The following is a 21,975-nucleotide window of genomic DNA, read 5'->3' as shown; positions in this document are numbered from 1 at the left end:
AGATTGCAAACCGTGACCTTAGAGTCTAGGTGGACCCTAACAGCAACCGCTTCCAATGTAGTTTGAAGAGGAATCCACGTGCTAGCAATGTCTGTACGAACCAACGTACAAACGCCACCAGAAGCCCGCAGGGGTCCGACCCGATTTCGATGGAAAACACGGAACCCACGGAGGGTCGGTGAGTGAGCATCAGTAAAATGAGATTCCTGGAGAGCCACACAAGCTGCAGAGTAAGACGAAAGAAGGGATTTCAATTCCGGAAGGTGACGACAGTATCCATTACAATTCCATTGGAGAACCACAGAACGATGATGTAAATGGGGGCTGAACACGCTAGAGCCAGTCATACCGCCGGGTCCCCACCCGTCACCGACAAGGAGGGGGCGACATCCATGAATGACAGGTCAGAATCCGGTTGTGAAGTCGGGGATGGGACCTCCGGTGACACCAGAGGCTCTTCGTCCCGGGACTTATGTTTCTTCTTCTTTTCAGGCTGAGATCGAGGAGGGCTGTGTGGCATAAAGGAGCCAGCTGCAGAAAGATCAGGAACAGAAAGAGACCAGGCGACCTGGGAGCCGACAGACCGCGGCTCTCGCAGTCGTCGCGTGGCAGCAGACCTTTGGCCTGGAAGGTGCCAGGAAGGGGCATCCCGGGAGAGGCGCCCTTGACCGACAGACGCTGAAGGAGTGGGACACTTCTCCGGCTGGGGAGGGGGAGCAGCGCCCAGAGGAGAAGGTGTGGGAGCTGCAGGGGAGGGGGGGAGGAGAGGGGTCCGGGATGGGGGTAAGGAAGGGGGAGGAAGGGGTGAAGATGTAACCAAAGCGTAACAGGGTGAAGACTTGTATACTTCTTACGGGCCTCTGTGTAGGTTAAACGATCGAGGGACTTGTACTCCTGTATCTTCTTTTCCTTCTTATATACTGGGCAATCTGGTGAACATGGAGAATGACTGCCATGACAATTTACACACACAGGAGGAGGAACACAGGGACTCCTCTCATGGAGTGGACGTCCACAGTCACCACAGAGAGGGGCCTGTGAACAGCAGGAAGACATATGTCCAAAACGCAAGCACTTAAAACACCTCATAGGAGGTGGGACGTACGGCTTCACATCACATCGATAAACCATAATCTTAACTTTCTCAGGGAGGGTATCCCCTTCAAAGGCCAGGATAAAGGCACCAGTATCAATGCGATTGTCTTTAGGACCCTTCTGAACACGCCAAACAAAGTGAACACCCCGCCGTCCGAGATTGTCCCGAAGTTCCTCATCAGTTTGAAGGATGAGGTCCCTGTGAAAAATCACACCTTGAACCACATTTGGAGACTGGTGGGGGGTAATAGACATGGGAATTGTGTCAAGATGGGTACAGGCATGAAGGGCCGCAGATTGTGCAGCTGAAGCAGTTTTGATCAGCAACGAACCCGACCGCATCCTGCTCAGGGAGTCCACTTCGCTAAACTTGTCTTCAATGTGTTCCACAAAGAATAAAGATTTGGTATTGGTGAAAGTATCTCCATCAGTCCTGGTGCAAACTAGATAACGGGAGAAAGGTTTCACCCCTAGCCGACGGGCCTGACCCTCTTCCCAGGGGTAGCCATGGAAGGGAAGGCCGAAGGGGCAAGAGAAGCAGCACTTGAAGAATCAGTTCCACGCAGAGAGACGGCCGCAGAAGAACGGCCAGAGTTCTGGACCCGTATGAGTTTCATTTGCATAGTGTCCGCCCTGATACCACCCACTCCAATCAGGGGCTCTCCTCACGGGCGCCACCCAGCCACAGCAAGGGCCGTCGGGCACGGCGGCCATTGCCGGGAGTTCCGATGCTCCAGGATGACGAGCAACCACTCCAAGGCATGCATGATGAGGTCACAGCTCAGGTAGCAGAAGTGTGATCCCTGTGTGTTCAGGGGGCTCAACCAAAAGGGTACATAGTGACCCCACCACACGGGTTGGCTACCGTGCTCGCTATGCACCCTAGCATCAGACAACGACGTGAAAGAAAAGGTGGAATGTACTAGGAGGGCGCACGTCGGAGACACTAGGTAAGGTGCTCTTCCCCAAATGGCTCACACTATGGAGGAGAAATTTTGTAATGGAGATCAAACCCCAGAGGGGGACCAGCGAATGCCTAAAGGAGGAGATGATTACGCAACAAAGCCGAATTGTAAAACCAACAGAACTAGGAGGATAGCAGGGGCCAACATAAGCAAGGACACCACGAGAGGGAGAGGAGACGGCGAGGGGAAAGGAGCAAGGAGGGGAAAGGAGGGGAAGGGGAAGGAAATGCAGCCCTGGAGAGAAAGAAGGCTGCAATAGCTCGGGGCCCCTTGCTCGCGACGCACATATCCACAAAAGAGGCACACTTCATAACAGAACTGCTGAAAACTTGTGGAAAGAGACTGATGTATGATTTTGAAAGAAAGTTTGCTTCACAGAATACTGCATTGAAAATTCCTTTTATGTGATCACTTAAGTTTTAATTCCTGACAATTTCATTAATTTTTGACAAATTATTCCTGTGATAGAGCAATTTAAAAAAAACTGTGAGCACATGAGATATACTACTGTTGTAAAAGTTTATTATATTTAAGAACTCTGAACTACATGAAGTGTTCAGCATAAATACAAAACAAGAAGTGACTAAATGTTTTGGTATATAGACATACAATTGAAATTACTTACAAAAAAATTATAAATTCATTTATTTTCTCATATAAAATTCCCAGAACACACAAACCTACCTGAAAAACTCACTCAGAAATGTGTGATATACAAGTGGTGTTAACAGGGTGAAGTAGATGCATGTCGTGACATCAACCACACAGAGACCATCAACAATACCATAATTCAGAAGCCCACTTCCAATTGATTGTGTCAAATTCAGTACAACGAGGAAGAAAATGTAGAGGTAGAAGGAACGTTTAGCTGTTGGAGGAAAGAAAGACAGTTTTAAACTCAGTGGAAAAAAGTGCAAAGAAAGACATCATTTATCTTTGTCAAACTCTAGAACTAACTACTTTTAGAATTTATAATCCTACCACAGTTGAGAATAATGAGTGCTAATCAAAAAATAGCACCACATACACAGTGCTAAATATTCCCACATTTAGCTATCAGATAATTATGTTTCTCATAGTTAACCATCTTAACAACTTGCAAAAGATTTAGGAGTATGCTAAGTGCAAAACAAAGAATACAGTCTATAACATCAAATTAGCAGCAGCACAATCACAATATTCACTGCCTTGTAGTGCTTACTTGTAAGTACCAAGGCAAAATTTGGCCTCAGAGTTTTGAAGTTTTATAAAGAATTATCAAGATCCAAGAAGACAGCTCTCTCTGAACTGCACAATGACTTTACAACTGAATACTATGAAAATAACTTCTCCCAGTGTATCAAATGTTAAAATAATTTATGTGACTGCACATGCCTGTTGAGAATGTAAATTATTTGAACACGTGGATATTCTACAAAAGATATATTCTGGCAACAATAAATAAGACTTAACAACATAGCTATTAACACAAGTGAAACTACCATTCCAAAATGATATCCTTATTTATTCTTCACAAATACAAAAGTTACATACTTATCACAACACTGTAACCGTATGATACATTTGAAGTTCACAAAAGCAGCATTTTAAGACATTATATCATGTTACCTGCTGAAAATAAATCTGGACAAATCTTGAAGTGTGTGCAAGTTGTAGCAACATTCATCACTTCAACCAGAGTGACTGAGGATGATTACTTATAAAAATTTAATGCAGGTCAATCTTCAGATGAGATTGGGGAAGGTTTGTTGGTTGATTTCGGGGAGGTACCAAACAGTGGGTCACTGGTCCCAACAGATTAGTGAAGGAAGTTGGCCATGCCCTTTCAAAGGAACCATCCTGACATTTTCCTGAAACGATTTAGGGAAATCATGGAAAACCCAAATCAGGATGGCCAGACGCGGGTTTGAACCGTCATCCTCCCGAATGCGAGTCCAGTGTGCTAACCACTGTGCCACCTCGCTTGGTAAGAGATTGGGGAAGAATCATATTCTAGAAACACTATAGTTTTATCATGTTGAATCACCCTGCAGATATGCTGTTTTCTAGATTCATAACGATAACATGAGCTGTAAAATGTGTTCCAAGAACACCCCCCCGCCCACCCCTCTCCAAGAATCTCTTTTGTTATCCTTCAGCATATTCACGAGGATAATACATAAATTTCCTTGATTTGTATAGTATTTTTACACACATGGGCTACACAGACAATTAATAACATTCAAAATCCAAACACATCTGAGAGTATCATTTGGAATATCTCTTTTCATCTGACAGCTCTTAAGAGAGTATTATTCCATGTAATGATTAGAAGGCTAATTACATTACCATTATCACAAGGAAATGGAACTCAACATGCTGAAATATAAATGAATGCTTATAATCTGTTTTGTTACTGAGGTTAATAGAAAGAAAGTGCACAAGAATTTTTACATAAAGTAGCAGAGAAATAACATGGTAAAATAAGAGGTATAACAAAACACCAGATATGCTATGCTTTCACATGTCAGAGGAGAGTCCATATTGCAGTTTTTCCATGGCATCACTAATTTTTCTAGACTGAGAATGTCCCAAGATATAAGGTAGGATACAGACTGGACTGAAGACACCTCTATTATTAGTTCGTGCCATGAAAAATACATAGTAAAAACTCTAATTACTTTTACGTGGAACAAACCAGTACAAAACTATACCTCATTCAGACAGAACAGTTATCTTTAGGATAACAATTTGTTGCATTTATTTTACACCTGTTACTAGAATAATATACTGTAGGGAATATGGAAGATGGTGTTAAAACAATACATATGGCTTACAAAGGATATCATGGATGCACAACTTATTGAAGATAATAGAGGGAAACATTCCACGTGGGAAAAATATATCTAAGAACAAAGATGATGTGACTTACTGAACGAAAGTGCTAACAGGTTGATAGACACACAAACAAACACAAACATACACACAAAATTCAAGCTTTCGCAACAAACAGTTGCTTCATCAGGAAAGAGGGAAGGAGAGGGAAAGACGAAAGGATGTGGGTTTTAAGGTTAGAGGGTAAGGAGTCATTCCAATCCCGGGAGCGGAAAGAGTTACCTTAGGGGGAAAAAAGGACAGGTATACACACACACACACACACACACACACACACACACACACACACACACACACACACACCCCCATGTGTATGTGCGGATGGATGTGTGTGCGCGCGCGCGTGCGAGTGTATAGCTGTCCTTTTTTCCCTCTAAGGTAAGTCTTTCCGCTCCCGGGATTGGAATGACTCCTTACCCTCTCCCTTAAAACCCACATCCTTTCGTCTTTCCCTCTCCTTCCCTCTTTCCTGATGAAGCAACCGTTTGTTGCGAAAGCTTGAATTTTGTGTGTCTATCGACCTGCCAGCACTTTCGTTCGGTAAGTCACATCATCTTTGTTTTTAGATACAACTTATTGAAGAGTTAGACATTCCCACTCTCCATGTTGAGAACATCATTTCTATATTAGATGAACAAAATGAACTGAATAAGATATTCCTGTAGATTTTGTGGGACTCTTCATAGTGAGTGATTAACAAGTTCAGAATATTGGAGGTAAGTGTAGATTCAAGCCTATTTCAAATTATTATTTTAAAATAAAGATTTTACTGTGTTCCTCTTTTTATAATGGTCTTGGCTGAGGTTTGTTGTACATGCTTAGTTTACAATTTTCCTCCTCCTTATACATTTTCTCAATTTTTGTGCAGTGTTCCTTTGGGTGCCCACCCTGTCCCTGACATCTTGCCCTTCATTTTAGGGCTTCCATAGTTCACACTTTCTATTTTATGTTTGTGGGTTACATTCCTTCTTTCTATTCATAGACTAATCCCAAATGTGCTTCACATGCAACAGGTTTTACATGTGCAGTTATTTCCTACTTTTGGACAGCTTGGTGTGCTTTTGTACTAGATTTCTACCTGACCACACAGTGCTATGAAGACACTGTCATCTTTTCACCAAAATTAAATATTCAATTAAGTGTAAGGTTTGAGTATTGTATGTAGGTTTGTACTTTTATTTTTATTCTTGGTTTTGTCCTGCGTTCATTCTATAGGATATTTCAACTACAATTCTTGAACCTAATGGCATTTACACTGACATGCTAGAAGACTGTCTGTGATCAAATCAGTTACCCAATAAAACATTGCTTCAGAAACAGCTTTTGGTGGTACTTCAACAACGTAGAAAAGACAGATTGCAACTTATCGTAAAGAAAACATGTTGAGTTGCAGACAGGCCTAATTAAAAGACACTTACATAAAGCTTTTGGCCACAGCCTTCATCAGTAAAAGAGAACACACACAAACTATTAATACATACAACAAGCACAAACATCTCACGCACACATATCACCAACTCCAGCATCTCTGGCCAGAACTGCTTGTATATCACCAACTCCAGCATCTCTGGCCAGAATTGCTTGTGTTTTTGAATGGTGTGTGTCTCTCTTTTACTGATGAAGGATTTGGCCGAAAACTTTAGTTAAGTGCCTTAATTGTGCCCGTCTGAAACTTAACATGTCTTCTTTACAGTAAGTAGCAATCTTTCTTTTCCTACATTGTTGATTTTCTCACTGAGTTTCCATAGTTTGATTTTGGTGTTATTTGCAAGATTTAATTCTTTAAATACGTACAGGCAAATTTTAGCCAACACGTCAAGTCCTGCTTCTTGCAGAATACTCAAATCTCGGTTAGAAGGTGAGGCTGAATTACTTCAAAGAAATGGCCCTGAAAACATATGGACAGGAAATTCGGCAAAATACTTCTCTGTAGGCTTGCTACATTCTGAGGCTAGTAACTTATGAATTCAGGACCAAATCTAAATGTATTTACGACAGTTTTCTCATTGCAACAATGCTGTATGTCCTGTTTCAATACAAATGCCATTTAGGCAAAGTTTAAAGAATTTTTTGCCTTCAAGTGTAAAGTTAACTGTCTGTGGATGACACAGATAAATTTCATACAAAACATCTAAAAAACTGAAATTTCAACAGTGCAAATTATTTTAAAAAATCTACGAGGATTGGCCATTCAATATAGCATGCGGGTGCCACTCTAGTCTTATTAGCAATGGTGTTTGATACACTTCTGAATGTACTAGTCTCACATATTTTGCCATAAAACTCTGAAAGCTTGAGCTTGTTTTACAGCCTGTTTGTCAAATGGCAACTAGGTCATTCAATGACTTACAATTATTTCCATAAATATACAGGGCTATTACAAATGATCGAAGCGATTTCACAAATTCACTGTAGCTTCATTCATTGACATATGGTCACGACACACTACAGATACGTAGAAAAACTCAAAGTTTTGTTCGGCTGAAGCTGCACTTCAGGTTTCTGCCGCCAGAGCGCTCGAGAGCGCAGTGAGACAAAATGGCGACAGGAGCCGAGAAAGCGTATGTCGTGCTTGAAATGCACTCACATCAGTCAGTCATAACAGTGCAACGACACTTCAGGACGAAGTTCAACAAAGATCCACCAACTGCTAACTCCATTCGGTGATGGTACGCGCAGTTTAAAGCTTCTGGATGCCTCCGTAAGGGGAAATCAACGGGTCGGCCTGCAGTGAGTGAAGAAACGGTTGAACGCGTGCGGGCAAGTTTCACGCGTAGCCTGCGGAAGTCAACGAATGAAGCAAGCAGGGAGCTAAACGTACCACAGCCGACGGTTTGGAAAATCTTACGGAAAAGGCTAAAACAGAAGCCTTACTGTTTACAATTGCTACAAGCCCTGACACCCGATGACAAAGTCAAACACTTTGAATTTTCGGCACGGTTGCAACAGCTCATGGAAGAGGATGCGTTCAGTGCGAAACTTGTTTTCAGTGATGAAGCAACATTTTTCTTAATGGTGAAGTGAACAGACACAATGTGCGAATCTGGGCGGTAGAGAATCCTCACGCATTCGTGCAGCAAATTCGCAATTCACCAAAAGTTAACGTGTTTTGTGCAATCTCACGGTTTAAAGTTTACGGCCCCTTTTTCTTCTGCGAAAAAACGTTACAGGACACGTGTATCTGGACATGCTGGAAAATTGGCTCATGCCACAACTGGAGACCGACAGCGCCGACTTCATCTTTCAACAGGATGGTGCTCCACAGCACTTCAATCATGATGTTCGGCATTTCTTAAACAGGAGATTGGAAAACCGATGGATCGGTCGTGGTGGAGATCATGATCAGCAATTCATGTCATGGCCTCCACGCTCTCCTGACTTAATCCCATGCGATTTCTTTCTGTGGGGTTATTTGAAAGATTCAGTGTTTAAACCTCCTCTACCAAGAAACGTGCCAGAACTGCGAGCTCGCATCAACGATGCTTTCGAACTCATTGATGGGGACATGCTGCGCCGAGTGTAGGAGGAACTTGATTATCGGCTTGATGTCTGCCGAATCACTAAAGGGGCACATATCGAACATTTGTGAATGCCTAAAAAAACTTTTTGAGTTTCTGTATGTGTGTGCAAAGCATTGTGAAAATATCTCAAATAATAAAGTTATTGTAGAGCTGTGAAATCGCTTCAATCATTTGTAATAACCCTGTACTTGCAAATACAGCAAGCAACAAATAGAACAGAACAATGAATGGACCAGATCTAAACATGTTTTAAAAATCTGTGCTTGTGCAAGGAGACAAGTTAACAAATACCATGTAGCACTGAACATACTAAGCTGAAACATATTTGTTTGCTGAATCCAGTCAGACATGATGAGAGTGAATATACATTACAAAATGTGATGAAACACATAAAAATCAAATTTTATTAAAAATTACAGGAACCAGGAAGAGGTAGGTAGGTAGGTAGGTAGGTAGGCATGCGTGTGTGTTTTGTCATCAGAAACTATGAGTAAAAAATGTGTTGATTTGAAAAATGCTTAAATGCTTCCCACAACATAGATGGAAACAGGTTTCACTGATACATGATGGAGCCATTTTTCTAAGTCAGCATCACAGTTGGATGAGACCTGGTGGTACCAGTTCATTCCACAATCCAAGTGACACTGGAATGGTGTACATCAGCTTTTGCACGTTCCGCAAAGGTTGACATCTAAAAGTTCAGGATAAAGTTAATGTTTGTCACCATTTCTGATGACAAGGAATGATCCACTGCTAATTAGTACCCGAATGTCAAACTATCAATGACAAATTTTATAAGGCAGGTTAGAAATGGTTGCCCCTATGCATATGGTTTATTTGCTCAAAGTTCTATAGCACTGGAAAATGTATGACAACATCCACCCACACTATGCAATCTTGTGCATAACTACTTGACTAGATGACTTAGTTTTTCTCCAGTGCACACTATACTCCACAGCACTGGTACCTGTAGATGTTTTTCTCAGCCTCACAGAAATCACGGCAAATGCTCATTTTTCAGATGTTCTAGATGCCCAAAGATGTCTAAGCCCAAGTCTCAATGTCTCCACGTACTTCAAAGAAATCTTTCACTTGCAGTTTTCCATGACTCTTGCAGATGTAGCCAAAAGCGTATTGTACTTTATGGAGATTATTTTGAAGCTTAGTAAATGTAGGTAGTTTAAATCTTTTACTTGCTTTGTTTTACAACAGCACCCACAGGAACTTTGTAAGACCACCTTTCCAACAAACCCTTTAGTAATTCATGCAGAATATTGTGGTAATAAACTTACCAAATAACTGAAGAAAGGAACATTAGATTTTTAAACTTCAATATAATGGTATCATTAGACAGAGCGTACCTCTGTTGTACAAGTATGGGAAAGAAATTTGCCATGGTATTACTGAAGGAACCATTCAGGCATGCACCCAAAATGACTAAGATTTATTATTTTTCTAAGGCAGACAGCCAGATGCAAATCAGGTAAATGAAATCTTTACTTTTCAAATTAACTTTAAGGATAAAACTTTCAGGAACAGAAGTTAATGATGTCTCCAATTATTGTGCATAATACTGGCATGAACCATGGACCTTGCCGTTGGTGGGGAGGCTTGCGTGCCTCAGCAATACAGATGGCCGTACCGTAGGTGCAACCACAACGAAGGGGTACCTGTTGAGAGGCCAGACAAACATGTGGTTCCTGAAGAGGGGCAGCAGCCTTTTCAGTAGTTGCAGGGGCAACAGTCTGGATGATTGACTGATCTGGCCTTGTAACATTAACCAAAACGGCCTTGCTGTGCTGGTACTGCGAACGGCTGAAAGCAAGGGGAAACTACAGCCGTAATTTTTCCTGAGGACATGCAGCTTTACTGTATGAATAAATGATGATGGCGTCCTCTTGGGTAAAATATTCCGGAGGTAAAAGTGTCCCCCATTCGGATCTCCGGGCGGGGACTACTCAAGAGGACGTCGTTATCAGGAGAAAGAAAACTGGCGTTCTACGGATCGGAGCGTGGAATGTCAGATCCCTTAATCGGGCAGGTAGGTCAGAAAATTTAAAAAGGGAAATGGATATGTTAAAGTTAGATATAGTGGGAATTAGTGAAGTTCGGTGGCAGGAGGAACAAGACTTTTGGTCAGGTGATTACAGGGTTATAAATACAAAATCAAATAGGGGTAATACAGGAGTAAGTTTAATAATGAATAAAAAAAAATAGGAGTGCGGGTTAGCTACTACAAACAGCATAGTGAACGCATTATTGTGGCCAAGACAGACACAAAGCCCATGCCTACTACAGTAGTACAAGTTTATATGCCACCTAGCTCTGCAGATGATGAAGAAATTGATGAAATGTATGACGAGATAAAAGAAATTATTCAGGTGGTGAAGGGAGACGAAAATTTAATAGTCATGGGTGACTGGAATTCGTCAGTAGGAAAAGGGAGAGAAGGGAACATAGTAGGTGAATATGGATTGGGGGGAAGAAATGAAAGAGGAAGCCGCCTTGTAGAATTTTGCACAGAGCATAACTTAATCATAGCTAACACTTGGTTCAAGAATCATAAAAGAAGGTTGTATACCTGGAAGAATCCTGGAGATACTAAAAGGTATCAGATAGATTATATAATGGTAAGACAGAGATTTAGGAACCTGGTTGTAAATTGTAAGACATTTCCAGGGGCAGATGTGGATTCTGGCCACAATCTATTGGTTATGATCTGCAGATTGAAACTGAAGAAACTGCAAAAAGGTGGGAATTTAAGGATATGGGACCTGGATAAACTGAAAGAACGAGAGGTTGTAGAGAGTTTCAGGGAGAGCATAAGGGAACAATTGACAGGAATGGGGGAAAGAAATACAGTAGAAGAAGAATGGGTAGCTCTGAGGGATGAAGTAGTGAAGGCAGCAGAGGATCAAGTAGGTAAAAAGACGAGGGCTAATAGAAATCCTTGGATAACAGAAGAAATATTGAATTTAATTGATGAAAGGAGAAAATATAAAAATGCGGTAAATGAAGCAGGCAAAAAGGAATACAAACGTCTCAAAAATGAGATTGACAGGAAGTGCAAAATGGCTAAGCAGGGATGGCTAGAGGACAAATGTGAGGATGTAGAGGCTTGTCTCACTAGGGGTAAGATAGATACTGCCTACAGGAAAATTAAAGAGGCCTTTGGAGAGAAGAGAACCGCTTGTATGAATATCAAGAGCTCAGATGGCAACCCAGTTCTAAGCAAAGAAGGGAAGGCAGAAAGGTGGAAGGAGTATATAGAGGGTTTATACAAGGGCGAAGTACTTGAGGACAATATTATGGAAATGGAAGAGGATGTAGATGAAGACGAAATGGGAGATAAGATACTGCGTGAAGAGTTTGACAGAGCACTGAAAGACCTGAGTCGAAACAAGGCCCCGGGAGTAGACAACATTCCATTAGAACTACTGATGGCCTTGGGAGAGCCAGTCATGACAAAACTCTACCATCTGGTGAGCAAGATGTATGAGACAGGCGAAATACCCACAGACTTAAAGAAGAATATAATAATTCCAATCCCAAAGAAAGCAGGTGTTGACAGATGTGAAAATTACCGAACTATCAGTTTAATAAGTCACAGCTGCAAAATACTAACGCGAATTCTTTACAGAAGAATGGAAAAACCGGTAGAAGCGGACCTCGGGGAAGATCAGTTTGGATTCCGTAGAAATGTTGGAACACGTGAGGCAATACTAACCTTACGACTTATCTTAGAAGAAAGATTAAGAAAAGGCAAACCTACGTTTCTAGCATTTGTAGACTTAGAGAAAGCTTTTGAGAATGTTGACTGGAATACTCTCTTTCAAATTCTAAAGGTGGCAGGGGTAAAATACAGGGAGCGAAAGGCTATTTACAATTTGTACAGAAACCAGATGGCAGTTATAAGAGTCGAGGGACATGAAAGGGAAGCAGTGGTTGGGAAGGGAGTAAGACAGGGTTGTAGCCTCTCCCCGATGTTATTCAATCTGTATATTGAGCAAGCAGTGAAGGGAACAAAAGAAAAATTCGGAGTAGGTATTAAAATCCATGGAGAAGAAATTAAAACTTTGAGGTTCGCCGATGACATTGTAATTCTGTCAGAGACAGCAAAGGACTTGGAAGAGCAGTTGAACGGAATGGACAGTGTCTTGAAAGGAGGATATAAGATGAACATCAACAAAAGGAAAACGAGGATAATGGAATGTAGTCAAATTAAATCGGGTGATGCTGAGGGGATTAGATTAGGAAATGAGACACTTGAAGTAGTAAAGGAGTTTTGCTATTTAGGGAGTAAAATAACTGATGATGGTCGAAGTAGAGAGGATATAAAATGTAGACTGGCAACGGCAAGGAAATCGTTTCTGAAGAAGAGAAATTTGTTAACATCGAGTATAGATTTAAGTGTCAGGACGTCGTTTCTGATAGTATTTTTATGGAGTGTAGCCATGTATGGAAGTGAAACATGGACGATAACTAGTGTGGACAAGAAGAGAATAGAAGCTTTTGAAATGTGGTGCTACAGAAGAATGCTGAAGATAAGGTGGGTAGATCACGTAACTAATGAGGAGGTATTGAATAGGATTGGGGAGAAGAGAAGTTTGTGGCACAACTTTACTAGAAGAAGGGATCGGTTGGTAGGACATGTTTTGAGGCATCAAGGGATCACAAATTTAGCATTGGAGGGCAGCGTGGAGGGTAAAAATCGTAGAGGGAGACCAAGAGATGAATACACTAAGCAGATTCAGAAGGATGTAGGTTGCAGTAGGTACTGGGAGATGAAGCTTGGACAGGATAGAGTAGCATGGAGAACTGCATCCAACCAGTCTCAGGACTGAAGACCACAACAACAACAACAACAACAACAACAACAATACTGGCATACACACTTCATTCAGCTTTTGCAGCTCTCTGAAAATGAAACATGCAGTCTCTTCAGCTGTAGCACACTATTGTTACATCACTGATACTTTGAGACCAATACCCGAGCACGGTATTAAAGCAGCAAATGCCCCACACCCAAGCTCCACTCTTTTTTTAATCATTCACACTGTTTTCAATGCACTCACAGCTTCTACTTGCGTTTAGCGTGCTCTGAATCAGCCTCTGCACGGTATGGATGTTTCTGAAACTTTCTGGCATTCATGAAATACAATGCTTGCTCAAAAACACTTGATCGACATGTGGTGCCACAGTTCTCATATATTTCTCACTGTGCTAGTACTGGATTTTCTGATAAACCTTAAAAGAAAAAAAAAAAAAATGTGAATACAGTCATTTTGCCTCAATCAGGCTTGCATACAAAAATATGAATTCGGCATTGCCTCTCAGTTCCTTTACATAATTCCGTTTGCAAAATTATGCTATGCAATTTACATTCCATTCTGTTTTCAGACAAAATTTTACGTCCAACAATGAATAATACACTTCTTAACAATCAAGTTAATACTTCAGATGTACTGCCATCTGTAGTGGCACCATGTAAGAATAAGTCAGCCTACTTTTGCAAAATCTTCAGATGCTGAATTAGAATGGACCACATTAGATGACACGCACGCTGCAAAGGGTGTGGGGACAATGTGTTAATGATCCAACATTACGACCATTCTTCAAGATGAACTTCTTTAGTCATTGGTCCTAGTTGTCATATTCAAGCATTGCAATTCCTCATGTCACTGTGTCTTAAAACATCCTCTCCCTCTGATCCCTCATACCTCAACATCCATTCCAAGTTCTGTAATGGCCAGTGGCCTGGAATTAGTAATATTTCTGTTGAAAGTATCAATGTACATATATTCAATAACAGACCAAGTGATGAGTTACCTCCTTTCCCCAGGTATATTAATCTTGCATCCCAAAAATGCTCTGAATGTAGAATTGAGAACTTTCCACTTTATGTTTGCCTCACATCAATTTATCATCAACTTGGTGGATCTGAAATGGTGTTTCACATACCTGCTCAATTTCTTGTGCTCTCTTACCCCTACTTCATTTTGATGCACACATAGAAATACATTCACTTTAGATTGCATTTGCTTTAAGGCACTCATGGTTACTAAATTCAGACACGAAGAGTGTCTGTGAGAGACGTGTTCCTCAGATGCTCCAGTTTCATCGATTTATTGAATGACATACCTGTGTAAGTTCATTCAGTCAATTTTCTGAATTATATACTGTTGTCTGAACAAGTGAGTGCATTGCTCTTCAGTGCACACTACGAGTGTAGTGAAAGCGAGTCACATTGTGGGCACACATCTAGCAGGCCGCACTGTTCTGTCACAATTATTGAGTAGCATAATTTTCTTATGTATGGGACTGTATGTATGGAAGTGGCACATGGTTGTTAAAAAAATAAGAGATGTTTTGTGGAGTCAATAAAATAAGCATAGTCTTTGTTCTGTATTGGTCAACTTGTGTGTTAACTTCTGACAGTCACAGACCTTTCTTGAACCTGGCAATACAGGATCCTACCAATAAAGTTTGTGAGATTGCTCTCTATGCAGGCAGCAGGTCAGGAAAAAGGCAAAAATAATACACAGGGAGAGGATAACGGGAGGAGTTAACTAATATTGATAAATGGTGGTCATTTAATGTTGAAATTTGACTGACATTTTTAATGAAGGCAAAAGTTCATGTACAATCTTCAAATGACAGTTAATTTCCCATGTAAATAACTGGTGCCTAGATGTGAGTCAGTCAGTAATAGTTTTACCTGCTGACATAGTATTTGCCGACCTTTTGCAAAAGCAAATCGCAGCAAAACTGATGCATTATGGAGAGATCTTTTATGCAGTGCATCAACTTAACAGTATATTTTCACAGCACAAAAAAATTACAAGAGAAAACCACCAAATAGAGCCCTTTGGCTTTGCAAACACGCGAATCAACACAACACCTGCAAATTTTGCTTCTATCAACCAATCATACCTCAGACTACACTACAGCACAGGCTATCACGACAGACATCAAAGTAGCATAATAAATTAATATTGAGATATTAATACTGAGATGAACATTCCCAGTGTTCTGTTGCACCCCCAGAAAATTGTTTGCATGGTGTCATATGACCTGTGCTGTTAATTGGCTGATAGAAGCAAATCAAGTAAGTGCAATGTTGCTTTATGAATTGTGCGGTTTTTCTGTTTATACTTGTGTACTAGGAAAATAAGCAGTTTAACTAATATATCACAATAATGATATCTTCAAAACACATCTGTTTTTACAGCTTTATTGTGTGAAAGTGTCTGGAAACATGACATTTTCAGATAAAACTGTTGCCTACTCTAAGTTAAAATGGTTCATTATTATGAGAAGGAATTTGTAATAATGAAATTAGCAAATTTTTGGAAAACATGAAAACAAATACTTCAGGCAGAAGGAAGGAAACAATGAAATGCACTACAACGCATTTTCAGACTAGGCTGCCAACTCGTGGCCACAGATCCATGCAAGTCTGTGTTCACAGCTCTAGGTTCTTGGTTCAACCCTACAACAACAATGATGATGATGATGATGATGATGATGATGATCTGTATTAACTCTCAAGCGGGCGCACCAATTTTTGTAACACAAGCGGGCACGCAGCGCATTTTGTACACATTTAAAGAGTAACTGTGCTCATGTTACCAAGGCAAACATGAATGAGCAAAATCAAAGTTTAATCTTAGTTTAATTAAACAACAACAAAATAAACTTCCATTATATTAGCTAAATCACTGTTCAATGAAGAAAATAACAAATTTTCATTATATCACTCTGATGCTGGGACAAGTCTTACTCCACAGTAATGACACACTAAGCATTAGACAGCACACCTGCATCAGATCACAGTCAACCACTTATTAGATTGCTAATTATCTCGTACACAGCTGCCTCATTGTGGGGTTGTGCCACGAAGTGCGGAATCGGGACATTTTCCTGCACAAACTTTACATTTTTTCTCACCTAGCATGCAGTTTATTTTATATGACTGCTGCTCACTTGGGCGTATGGCAGCACAACTTAACACTGGGCTAGCTGAAGCAATAATGAAGAAATAGGCATGTAAAGCAACAATGGAATGGTACGAGACTGTGTTATTTATGGTTGGCAATGGATAAAATATACCCTAGAACTTTTAACACTACCATCAATATTGTTACTAATTTGTACTGATTAATTCTGCATAATGTCAAGTGTATATTCCTTACTAAGTGAAAGTGATGTCTTTGATCTATTGTAAAGTGGAAAGGTAGTGGGACACCTTTACTCTTTGCAAGTTAAGTCCTTTGTATTATTTGTAGGGAAGTGGTATTTTATTATGTATATTTGTGTTGACTTCTTAATTTGTTTAAACAACGAGATTTTTTAAAATATGTTTGCTGTCAACTATGTAATAACTGGTTCATACATAATAGGGACTTTGTATTGTGTGAAGAGGCACCAAAAGTAGTTCCCCTCTACAACGAAAGTGAGTTGGCACACTAGGAGAAGGTGGATGTGGCACTCAGTCTGGGCAGCAAGTGAGAGAGCACAGTAGTCAGTCGGTTGCAAGTAACAGACGAGTATACATCGCAGGTCCTGAGTGAGGCTTACAAGTGGAATGGAATGGCCTCAGATTTAATATGTGGCTGTAAAATGGTGCTCTCGATTTGGGAAAAGCTCTAAAAATGATATTAACAATGCCAAGAATAGGTAAATAGAGCTAATTATTGCCAATGCAAAGACCACCTAACCGTCACAAGCTTGCCACCAAAATTGCGCAACCACTTTGCCACACATACGAAAGGGCAGAACCGTATTACTGTATGAACCAGTAACATTGTGTTTGGTTCTGTGCAAACATAATCTTAATGTTCAAAATGTGTTTAAACAATGTGTCCATCCTATGCACTTATCCATGTAGGATCCTCTCCTTTAAGTGATGAATCCGAGAGCGTCCTTTGCATAAAAAAGCATTAAAAGTTTTATAGTGCATTTTATTGATATGTGGCAAAGTTATGCCAGTACTCTTAATGTGCAGGGTAAAATTTACTTGTTTTTCATACATATAAAACTATTTATGTTTGAGTATTTTGAAACTCAACTAGAAAATGAACTAGAATATCAGTTTAGGAATGAGTATTACTTGGAAAACAAGTGTTCTAATGTCTCATGTTTTAAAGTTTTTTTCAAAACTACTTGCTTCACAAGGTGTTGGAGGATGCTTGCAGTAAAACTTTACTGGAGATCTCTGATTTGTAGAGGTTATTGTCAGGGTAAAGAGTGTTACATTAGTAGAAACGTAATGATCTCAGATGAAAGAGTAACCCAATTCTACCTTAACAAAAAGGATAAACCAGATTAGTAGGTTTCTAGCTAATGATTCTTGCAGTGATTACTGAGAAGCAAAGGTAGAAGGTTTGTATACTGTGTCTCCTTATTGCTTTTGTATAACAAATGTGCGTATGATATCAATATAATAGAGGGAAACATTCCACGTGGGAAAAATATATCTAAAAACAAAGATGATGTGACTTACCGAACGAAAGCGCTGGCAGGTCGATAAACACACAAACAAACACAAACACACACACAAAATTCAAGCTTTCGCAACAAACTGTTGCCTCATCAGGAAAGAGGGAAGGAGAGTGTCTGCTTGTGTCTGTATATGTGTGGATGGATATATGTGTGTGTGCGCGCGAGTGTATACCCATCCTTTTTTCCCCCTAAGGTAAGTCTTTCCGCTCCCGGGATTGGAATGACTCCTTACTCTCTCCCTTAAAACCCACATCCTTTCCCTCTCCTTCCCTCTTTCCTGATGAGGCAACAGTTTGTTGCGAAAGCTTGAATTTTGTGTGTGTGTTTGTGTTTGTTTGTGTGTATCGACCTGCCAGCGCTTTCGTTCGGTAAGTCACATCATCTTTGTTTTTAGATATATTTTTCCCAAATGTGTGTATGAATTGTACTTGATTATTATCATGTGCTATCTAGTCTTGTGTGGGTTGTGAAGACCAAGTTTAGGCTATATTAGTTAAAGGCAAAAGTAATGATTAAAGTAAACAAGAAAAAGGGCTCATTTGCAAATCTTGTGACTGCTTAACTGCTAAAGTGACAACTGCTGTTAACCACTGTATAATTTGTCCAACAGGGTGTGTTCATTGCACTTCACAGAACAGTATTTAATGAAAGTTTGTTTTGAATTGGTAAAAATAGGTTCTTTATAAATAATGCTTTTACATTATTATGCCTAATTAGGCTGGCGACCATATAACTATTTCAATTAAGAGTAATCAGTTACTATTACTTTTTGCAAAATTATTTTCTTTTTCTAACTACCTACAGCTATTCTTACGAAATTAACGTTCGATACCAATTTTCCGTAAAACAATCTCTGTCAATTTTCTAAACTTATCTCAGAGGGTAACATTTACTGAAAGTTTAGGCCATATTTGGTAAATTTACTACCGCAGTAGTACTATAAACTGGTCAAAAAACAAAATGATTTTTTCCTGTCTCTAAAGTCAATATTTTATGTAAGACTAAACTATTTTACACTCAGCCTTTATAGTCTGGTGTGTTGTTTTTCCAACTATGTTTGCTGCCCTGAAACTGCAGCAACATCACAAATGCTGTAACTAAAGGAACCCAATTTAATTCCATTTTTCACAACTACCAAGGAAAAACTGACTTCCAAATCTTGGTTCTGTTGATATGATTGCCTTTTCTACCTTATTTACCCCTATATGCTATACATACAGATTTTATTGAGTGGGAAGCACCATAACAACATTAATAAAATAATACAAATAACATCTAAAATCCAATGTCACAATAAAAAGGTATAAATTACTTTAGAGTGTAGTTATCTGTGTTCCAAGAAACTTTTCAATGCTGATTCCAAAAATATTTCATTGTCACCAGTTAACCTAGAAAACTGGAAGCTTTACTCACTTGGCAAGGCAAGACGTTCTCTTAGTCTCGTCCATGGTAAGATTAAGATGACAAGATAAACCTACAACAGAAATTGTAAACACATTAACAGTTATTTTTGCAGCACACACCCTTCACTCTTTCTGACTGATGGGAGGTGGTGGTGGTGGGGGAGGGGGGTGGGAGGCTACTGCATATAATGAGGATTTCAATAGCAGGCAGCAAGTAAGTAGAAGTTATTCTTTTAACATCTGGCACTGCACTACTACATAAAGATTAAAGCCATACTACTCTAAATACCGCACTTGCTCACAAATGCCAGTCACTGAGCGTTCTACAATCAACATTCTTCCATGGGCTTAAATTTCATAACTAATAATGCCCTCTTCTCCATGGTCATTTGCCATTGTTTTTTTGTCCATCAGGTAACATGGTGTGCAAAATCTTTCAAAGTCTGTCTCCTCATTTCATTCACTCTTTAGGAGTACACTGACATACTGTATCTGCAGACAGTTAATTTGACTCAACACACTGGTAATGACCTGATCCAATGATTGGTTATACACAGATTATGATGATGTATTTACAGTGGCCTATTTGGTCTGTTCCCTTATTCCACAAAAACTGCAATCACAGTCATTGTTTGTTTTTTATTTATTTAGTGCAAAAGAATGTTCATGTACTCTAACACTAAAAATATACTTTACCTTTGCTTCAAATGTATCACTCTTATGTCCAAAAACTCTTATGAAGTACACAATTAAGGGAACTATATCAGGTGTGGTTTGTACCATCTGCCAATAGAATAATAAGATTTTCTCGAATTCTGGAGAGCCTGTCTAAATCAAACTCTCCCCATAATCTAACCCCCTACCTCCCCTCGACAATCAAAATTCTTTCACACAGCACTGAATTTTCTTTCACAGCTCTAGAAAGGATCTACACTACACTGTGGCTTGTGCTGAATTTTATTGTGTTTTGGCTGTCAGTGAACATACAGTTTATCATGTAAGAACAACCACATTAACCATCTAAGTTTAAACTCTAGGTACCCCAAATTTTTACTTAAGATGACAAAACTCTTCTCTTGACTCGATGGACAACTTAAGCTTTTCTCAAATACAAGGATAATTTACAAGTCCTTACAAAATATTACATTACATGAATCCCAATGCCTACATGCAAGATACTTTTAAGTAATTTTAATATACAAATAAATTATCTATGAACTGTTAACAACCCATTATTTTTAGATTGTTTCTTACCAATGTAAATACAACCGAACTGGTAAACCAGAAAAGCATTCCTCCATGTCCAAATAAATTATAATCTTTCGACAGGATGTGGAAGCTCTCATCTGGTGAAACAATCTCTAGCACTCCTTGGGTAATTGTGAATCCTAATGATATGAAGGATGTCGCTAGCAACACATGGCGTATGCTGCTACGGCTGTCCAGATGACCTGCAAGCACAAATAAGAGGACATCAAGCTCAAATATATGTTAATGACATACTCTTATCACTTTAAAATGGCATACAAGACCAAAACCTAGGTCTAATTAAATAAACAACAATACAGCCAAATGGTGGTGTGTTCATTTAAAAATTATTTAATGACTATTGCACAGCAACATCAAAAACAAGTAAGATTGTACTTCTGCAATCAGTGTCAAACATATGGTCTCACCATCAGCGTTAGCACAAGAAATCATGTTCACATTATAGTTCACACCCCCCCCCCCCCCCCCCGCCTCTCTCTCTCTCTCTCTCTCTCTCTCTCTCTCTCTCTCTCTCTCTCTGTGTGTGTGTGTGTGTGTGTGTGTGTGTGTGTGTGTGTGTGTGTGTGTGTGTGTGAGTGAGTGAGTGAGTGAGTGAGTGAGTGAGAGAGAGAGAGAGATAATTAATGGTGTAAACACATAAGTTGAAAGTACACGATACTAGAAGCAAAAAACTCTCAGTAAACATAGGGGCAAAAATGCATACCTTACGAGCTACGAGCGATTTTTCATCTTCGATACTGTGAAGCAAATCTCTTCTACTGCAAGCTCCTTGCTTTCCATACTTTGGGAAGTGATAATATGGACCAAAACAGGAAAAAAGGTCCAGTAAACATGTGCTCTACAACGCAAACCTTAAGAGCTATCAGCACTTGTTAATCTTTGGTACTCTGGAACATAACTCTTCTAATTAAGAAGTTCTCATAACTTTTAAGGTATGGATTTTAGAGCACATTATTACTGGAAATTTTTTCCTTGTTTTGGTCCATGTTATCACTTCCCAAAATACGGAAAGCAAGGAGCTTGCAGTAGAAGAGATTTGCTTCACAGTATCGAAGATGAAAAATTGCTCGTAGCTCTTAAGGTACGCATTTTCGCCCCTTGTTTACCGAGAGTTTTTTGCTTCTAGTATTGTGTACTTTAAACTTATGTGTTTACACCATTAATTATGATACACCCTGTGTGTCTAATTCATTTTTTCCTTGCCCTAAATAAAAACACAAACATGCACTGTGTAAAGAGCAGAGTTGTGTAGGTGCCTTTAGATACTCTCATTAACTTCTCTTACCATTATATGCATCACACTAAATTTACACAGCTACAAAATGAAAAGTCAATAATACTCTG

General features: G+C 39.7%; 1 protein-coding gene across 2 annotated transcripts in view; it reads right to left on the bottom strand.

Moving 5' to 3' along the window:
* Window positions 1-21,975, bottom strand: part of LOC126262457 (transmembrane protein adipocyte-associated 1 homolog) — a 133,842-nt gene that overhangs the window by 51,472 nt on the left and 60,395 nt on the right. For both annotated transcript variants that reach the window (XM_049959113.1, XM_049959112.1), the window contains exons 5-7: window positions 20,617-20,813; window positions 19,373-19,433; window positions 2,745-2,928 (exon numbers count right to left, since the gene is read on the bottom strand). In XM_049959113.1, coding sequence (XP_049815070.1) covers window positions 2,745-2,928; window positions 19,373-19,433; window positions 20,617-20,813 — 442 coding nt within the window. The remainder of the gene's footprint in view (window positions 1-2,744; window positions 2,929-19,372; window positions 19,434-20,616; window positions 20,814-21,975) is intronic.

This window comes from Schistocerca nitens, chromosome 6, assembly GCF_023898315.1.
Source record: "Schistocerca nitens isolate TAMUIC-IGC-003100 chromosome 6, iqSchNite1.1, whole genome shotgun sequence".
Classification (NCBI taxonomy): Eukaryota; Metazoa; Arthropoda; class Insecta; order Orthoptera; family Acrididae; genus Schistocerca; species Schistocerca nitens.
The sequence above is the reverse complement of the archived record's forward strand: the minus strand, read 5'-3'. Positions and strand labels throughout refer to the sequence as shown.